Raw genomic sequence first — 7,686 nt, 5'->3', positions numbered from 1 at the left:
TGATTGGAGACACTGCCCTATCTAGGGGTGCTGTGTTTCAGATGGGACATTAAACGGCTGTGAACATATTTACGGTCATGTTACAGTCAATTGACACAGGCCTCAACATCATCAAGGTAGCATGAGTTGCAATGCATGTTTATTTACACAGCAAATTACCATTGGTTGACGCTTCCCCAGGTCGTTGATGTGAATGCATTCTCAACCAACCTAGCTGGTATTAGGGATGTCAGTATTTTACAACTTGATGGTTCTTCACCATAAAAGTAGTCAGAAACTGTAATCCATGGTTAAGTTCTCTTTAAACAGCCACTACAAACTTCAGCTAACTTTAGCCACCGCTAGCTAACAATCAATAGAAGTGATAGGGACAACCCAACCATGCAATGTGTTTTTGTAAATGGTCAAATGATTTTTAACTAAGGTCAAACCAATTTCAGTTGATTTGGAAATAACATTATGAAAGTTACACATTTCCTTTACACTCATTGTAAAGCAGCAATTAAGGAGGAACAAGTAATAAAGAACTCTGCCTCACCTCCTTCCTTTTCCTCTTCCTCCTCTCTGTGTGTTCTTTACGTTTGAAGCCCCCGGTAATCAATCTGTCTCATTTGGCTTGAGTTACATGTCAGAAGGACTTTAGAGTGGCTTTGTGGGAAAATGCCCAGTGTCCTGCAGCCTAAGGAGATAATGTGTATGAATCCATGGAAGTTACACAAGCTAGCCACATTGTTAATGAGGGTGGTGTGTGTATGTGAGTTTGTGTGTGTGTGTGTGTGTGAGAGAGAGAGAGAGAAAGAGAAAGAGAGATAGAGACACAATAATTACTTTTATGACCATATTTGAAATCAATGCTTTTTGACAAGACCATGTTATGTTGATTTAAGGACTTTATTATTTTGTGGATTGTACTGTTTATATAGCAAGTTCACATTTGTATAATACAGTGTACATATTAGTAAATACAAGGAACATTCAGTATTTCTCACTTCTGTACATTTTGTCTTGGCGCATTAAGAATCAGTCTTGTTCCACTATGGACCACATCATCAGGGCTTGGTGATACAACTCCATCCATTTCCCTTGTCCTCCATAGACTTTCAACAATCCCTTCACTGTCAAACTCCAACTCTTTCTCTGACCAAACAGTATGTTGCCAAGTGCAAGGTGAAGTTGAACATAAGCCTTCATTGGTCTTTTATTGTACTTAACTAGGTGTGCTGCTGTCAACTTCACAACTATACAAAACTTGTGGCCTACAACTGTCCTCTCTTAAAAATAAAGAAATTAAGTGAATACTGTTTGGGGGGAAACAATTCTGTCCTCAGGCCAGTTTTCATATCATATCAGCACATTCCTGGTCAGTTTCTGTAGGGGAAACCAACTTTGTTGTTACAGTCATGGCTATACACTGAGTGTACAAAACATTAGACACCTGACTCCACCTTGTCAGACATATGTTCTCTACACAGAAACTGACCCGTCTACTGAGAACCACTGTAGTGAGAGAGAGAGAGTAAAAATATGTTGTCAGGAAATGTCATAGACAGAGTTTAATTAGAGTTGAAAAGCTTTTACATCTTAGTGTTGCATTCAAGTTAACAGTCCATTTAAAGACTGCTGCTGTATCAAAAGAGGCAACTATGGATAATCATTTAGCCAAATAAGTGATAACTTGTGGAACTGAGCCGAGCTGTACCAATCAACGCCACCCGTCAGTCAGTATGGCTCAGTATTGAACAGCCTGCTGTCATTTCATGCTCAACCCTCGTCGTGGAGAGCTATCCTTCTATAGGTGTTCACTTCATCCCTTACCTAACCTACTTGTACACATTCAGTACACACACTGAGAATACAAAACATTAAGAATACCTGCTCTTTCCATGACATAGACTGACCAGGTGAATCACTTGTTAAATCCACTTCAATCAGTGTAGATGAAGGGGAGGAGACAGGTTAAAGAAGGATTTTTAAGCCTTGAGACAATTGAGACATGGATTGTATATGTGCACCATTCAGAGGGTGAATGGGCATGACAAAATATTTAAGTATCTTTGAACGGGATTTGGTAGTAGGTGCCAGGCGCACCGGTTTGAGTGTGTTAAGAACTGCAACGCTGCTGGGTTTTTCACATTCAACAGTTTCCCGTGTGTATCAAGAATGGTCCACCACCCAAAGGACAACCAGCCAACTTGACAACTTTGGGAATCATTGGAGTCACATGAGCCAGCATTGTGGCTGTTCTGAGGGCAAAAGGGGGTGCAACTCAATATTAGGAAGGTGTTCCTAATGTTTTTGTCACTCAGTATATATATACACACATATATATATATATATATATATATATATATATATATATTATACTATACAGGGATATACCACATTTAGCCCCAGCAGGTATTTACCATGCAGGTCATTGAGGTAAAGTGGGATTGAGTCACTGTCAATCGACTCTAGAGACTGCATCTGAGTCAGACGTCCTGTTGGACCCTGATATTTTACGATAAGCCTTGAGTGCTCAAAAACACAAACTTAAAACGAACAACTAAAAATACATACAAAACAAAAACAACATCATCATCAGGGACCTGAAACATTTCCCAGGCAATTGTGATGTTGAATACATACAGTGTTCTACAATCTAACCTTGTAGAAAAAGATAAACAAAAAGATAATACAGTTTATTACTGTTAGTAACACATGAAAGTGAGTGAGAATACCTTCATTCATAATTAAGCCACTGAACTAAGATCAGTAAACTGTTGGTAAAACGTTCTGTACAGTACTTACAATAGGCACGTGTACCTATAGACTCAGGCTAGACTCGAAGTCTTGCACTAGCAAGCTAAACCAGAAGTGGATAAATTCTGTGACATAAATTGGTTAAAATAGAGCAAAGCATTAATATTGTCTTTGCTCTCTTTGAACAAACCTGTATGTCAGTTATGCCAGTAATTTAACAAGACAGTCCTAACAGATCTCTTTGCATTAAATGATGGACAGAAAGCAAGCGACCACTGTTACTTCCTCTGAACTCCTGTCATTCAACCCCACTCCCCAAAAAAAGTTTCCCAATGTGAAATTGAATAAAACAAAACAAAACAAAATCAAGTTACAAATGAGAATTAAAAGGGGAGACGCTTCACTTTAGGCTGTATTATGCTGCAATTATATTTGTTATAAGCATGCATTGGCATTTTAACCCTCAAATAAGCTAAAAAATATGACCCCACAAAGTACAAAGTAAATAAGGGAACATCCCCCTCAGTTCTTAATTCCTAGCTGCCTGTAATGGTTATGCATGCCTATGACACATTTTGAAGCATTTACGAAAGGCTTTATGAATGCACTGATTGCATTCTAGACTGCCTGAAGCTAAGTCCTAACGAAAAGATGTGCTAACACTTTACTTTGAGCTAACACGTATAATGCTTTATTACTTGTTATAAGCATACTATGCTTATGAGCCTTTATAATGTCTTAATAATAATAATAATAATATGCCATTTAGCAGACGCTTTTATCCAAAGCGACTTACAGTCATATTCATACATACATACAGTCATACATTAATATAAGGCTTATGAGGCTTATAATATGTATGTACTATGGCATGACAATAAGACATTATATAAGTGGGTCGTAAATGCCTATAACAATTTTTACATTGCATTATAACCACATCTTAATGCATTATACCTGTCAGCTTTAAGTAACTTGTTACTAAAAAGTCTAATTGGAATGCTTCTTTTCATCTTGAACAGGTTTAACTCTCAGTGGTTGGAATTCCTCCCGTCTCGCTCGTCTCCAATCTCTAATGACTAGCCTTACATTTGAACGTCGTTGTTGTGAACAATGGGGAAACTAGACACCCCTGCTTTTCCTCTGATCTGCTTCCATCCCTATTCTTCTGTCTGAAGGATTTTCAGTCGCGTTCCAGGTCGTCTTTTTGGCAGTCGCCTACAGTATATCATATGAATATGGTCCCTGCTACTTTAGACATTTAAACACTTTTCCAGGCAATGTGAGATCTGATCCTCCATGCAGCGCAACTGCATAAAAAGACAACCTGGAATGCCACTGATATCATTGCCTGAGTAAGTTCTACTTGAATCCCCCCAACAAGGCCTCTAACCTTCCTCAACCTATACACAACTAATCCAGGTTGTCTGAGCTTTGATTAGGAAAAGGAAACAACATTAGACAAAGGTCAAGCTAATCACCAAGCCACACAAAATACCCTGAGAAACTAAACAGAAATAGAAAACCCTGGATTATTTGTATATCTTATCCTGAATAATGGCTAGTTGTTCAATTGTACGTTATTTTATGTACAGCACTTGTACGTGTATTTTGAATATGATGTGTATCGGTTATATGACTCGCTAGTTTGTACATGCTGTTCCTCTTGCTAATAAAGCAGCGGATGACCTCACGGGAAAGGATTAGATGATTTATACAGATTCCAAGCAAGACGTTTTGAAAGACAGTTGTGGTGTAAATGACTGCAAATTTTTCATTGACCGAACAAGTTGGCCTACGTCTATCATGTCCAATAAGGTGTCCTGCATTTGACATCATGTGGTCCCTGAAAGGGTGTATGTTAATGTCCAATGGCCTTGGTCCTGTTGTCCCTTATCATTGACACAACACTTGATTGACACAGCACTTGAGTGAACAGTAGGCTTTTTTGTTGGTTCTCTCTCTACAGTATGTGTATGCATACGTGTGTGCATACTGGCGTGCATGCATGCATGTTTGTGTACGCGTGCATGTTTGTGTGTGTAGATATACATTTATGTGTGTGTGTGTGCATTCGTGGATGTTTGTGTGTGTAGATAGGCCTATATGTGTGAGTGAGTTTTGAATTCCTAGTCCTTTCCTATCTAGGTCAGAGTATAGGCCCAGTGTGAGAGCCCCAGTGTTATGCAGATGGACCAGATAGAGGCTGGAGTCAGGTTTCCTTTGTGACCTGCTCCACAGACCACCATGTTAGCCAGCACAGGCCAGCCAGTCCACTACTCTGACTTTGTTCCAGTAGATACATTGATACTGGGAACTGTTCATATGTCAGGTCTAAAGAAATAAAAATAATTCATACGATAACTTTAGTTTGAAAAGGGATATTTCTCATTAATATTTAATTATACAAAATATTATGGAGGAAATGGCTCAAATAATTGAGCTTCTCCATATCAAGGTGTTGAAAATAATAGAGGCGATGATGCAGTGTGATATGGCATTAGCTTTTTTCACATAAGAATTGGTTTGGATTTAGTGCTTGCTAAACCTTTTTTAGTCTAGCTCGTTATATCTTTCCAGTCCTTGACCTCTGCAGACAATTGCCACCATTCAGCAGTGACAGACAGTAATTGATTGACTAGCAAATGGTCAAAAATGATGGAATATTTTGCCAATAAATTACAAACAATTAAATGTACAGATGTTACAATAGGTATAGGTATGGTTGATAAGGTAGGCTTTGTTAGTACAGAACAACAAAAAATGAAATTAAGGAATAGTAGTGCTTTACTGTACGTGTTGAATGCTAAGTGATGTTCATCAAAAGTACCACAAGCCAGAGTTCTGTGTTGCAACTGAGGAATGTATGAAAATAATTAGTTCAGTCAAAAGAGAAGCACAGACAATCAAGCGCAATCCCCAGAGTTTTGTAGCCCTTTGCTACTTCAGGGTTAGTAGTTCAGGGTTAGTGAGAGAGCAGAACAAAATGGTGCCTGACTGTTTTGGGCACACTGAAGACACAATTGAACACCCAGTAGTATGGTTACAAGGCCACAGTTGACCATAATGAAGAAAATCCATGCAGACCATGAAGGTGGTAAGGGATGCAGAGGCTGCAGAAGTCTCGCAGAAATGTTCGATTTAGGTCTGAGGTGAGTCTTGGTGGATTGATAGCAGTAGGTTTGGCATCAGGTGTGGGGTGATCAGACTTTGGTTTGCCAATCTGAATGGTTTGGCATTGGTGTAATTGCTCAGATGGATTTATCTGGTTGGTGTAGTCGGTTAAATAGTCACAGTATGGATGGACTGTGGCGGGGGGGGTGAATTTGGCTATGATGTTGCAGTGAGATTTTCGTAGCATTGGCGGTAATGGTTAAATGGTCACACTGCAGACGTGGCAGTGGGTTTGACGGTGTTGGGGCTGAGCACAAGGCTCTGTGCGATGTCTTCGCGGTTGATCTTACACAGCGCCGTGCAGAGCGTGTCCAGGCTGGCGCAATCCTGGCTCGCCCAATCAGAGAGCAGTGCGCGGACGGGATGCTCCTGCTGCCGGAAGGTTGCAATGCGCTCTTCCTGGTATCCCAGCAGCCCCGCCAGGCTGCACCAATCTCTGTCCTCCGTGTGGTCATAGCCCTCCCCTTCTCCGCCCCTGTAGAGGAGTTTCTCCACTTCCTCTCGCGTGTGGAGGGGAAGGAGCAGACAAGGCTCCTCATCCACAGTGACCACTGCAGGGAGAAAGACGTTACATGAGCGTTAGTCTGAGGTTATATTTACATTCATATCTGTTGAAGTAATGTTTAGTAACACTGGACAGTGAGGTCCAAATCCTTACCCGAGATCTGTGTGGAGTTTTTTGTCAATCATGCATTAATGTAAATGGGGCATCATTACCTCATAGCTTTGACTTTCAATTTGACTTTGTTGCCAGATGGAATCACAAAACAGAAATGCACATCAGCCAATAATATTGATTGTCTACACTTACAGTATATTGTAGTACTTTGTTCAGGCCAGTTGGAGTGTTCTATGTGGTCCTCTGTAGCTCAGCTGGTAGAGCACGGCGCTTGTAACGCCAAGGTAGTGGGTTCGATCCCCGGGACCAGCCATACACAAAAATGTATGCACACATGACTGTAAGTCGCTTTGGATAAAAGCGTCTGCTAAATGGCATATTATTATTATTCTATCCTGACTGAACATTTCCTCTGCTAAAGTTGCTTATAGTTCTTTGGAACTAGTTCTAGTTCTCTGAAGGTTTTCTAAGGAACCTGTAGCGACAAGAGAATCACGCGACTCCACAGTCAAACCAGCCATTAGGTCTAGCCTCAGCCAAGTGTGTGTTTCGAAAGGTCAAAATTCTTCCAAACTGGTTCTTCAGGGCTTGACTCCAAACCGCCAGGAGCGCATGCAGCTGGTGAACTAACTGTGGCCCCTGTCAGAGATGTGTTATTATTGTTGTTGATTTGCTACAGTAGGTTTGAGAGGTTGTGTTCAAAATGGAGTTTACGAGGCCACCAAACGCCACTCTCCCCAAGGGAAATTCCTTGTCTTGCTGAGTGAAGGCCCTCAGGGTGTTAACAAACATGGCATCTAGAAAAGCTCTTCCATGCCAGCTTACTGTCCATCAAACCTATTTGTGGTGGTGTTCTGTTGAGTGGTATCACGGTTCAACCTAAATAACTTAATTATGTACTTTGCTCTATTTCGAAAACTGCCCTCATAGTGCAAGCAGTCATCCAATACATGGTACCTCTATGGAGTTGCTTTGTTGTGTGGCACATGGTATAATTGACCTGAATGCTGACCTAAATGTGAATTCATGAAAGGACCTTTTTATTATATGTTTTTGGGGAGCAAAGGGTCACTTGTCTGGGTGTGCTATTTTGGATGTTGTACATTAATCTATGTTTTGTGTAACTTTACATTAGTCTATATTTTGTGTTA

The 7,686-nt window shown here is 40.4% G+C and overlaps 1 protein-coding gene across 1 annotated transcript in view; it reads right to left on the bottom strand.

The window, feature by feature from the left end:
• Positions 1-6,050: 6,050 nt before the first annotated feature.
• ngfrb (nerve growth factor receptor b) overlaps positions 6,051-7,686 on the bottom strand; it is a gene marked incomplete at its 5' end in the record, with an annotated part of 73,170 nt that continues 71,534 nt past the window's right edge. Inside the window, one exon of the mRNA XM_084160132.1 lies at positions 6,051-6,467. Within this exon, the coding sequence (XP_084016258.1) occupies positions 6,124-6,467 (344 nt within the window). The 3' untranslated portion in view covers positions 6,051-6,123. The remainder of the gene's footprint in view (positions 6,468-7,686) is intronic.

The sequence above is a fragment of the Coregonus lavaretus genome (assembly GCF_964263955.1).
Source record: "Coregonus lavaretus genome assembly, chromosome: 1".
NCBI lineage: Eukaryota > Metazoa > Chordata > Actinopteri > Salmoniformes > Salmonidae > Coregonus > Coregonus lavaretus.
The sequence above is the reverse complement of the archived record's forward strand: the minus strand, read 5'-3'. Positions and strand labels throughout refer to the sequence as shown.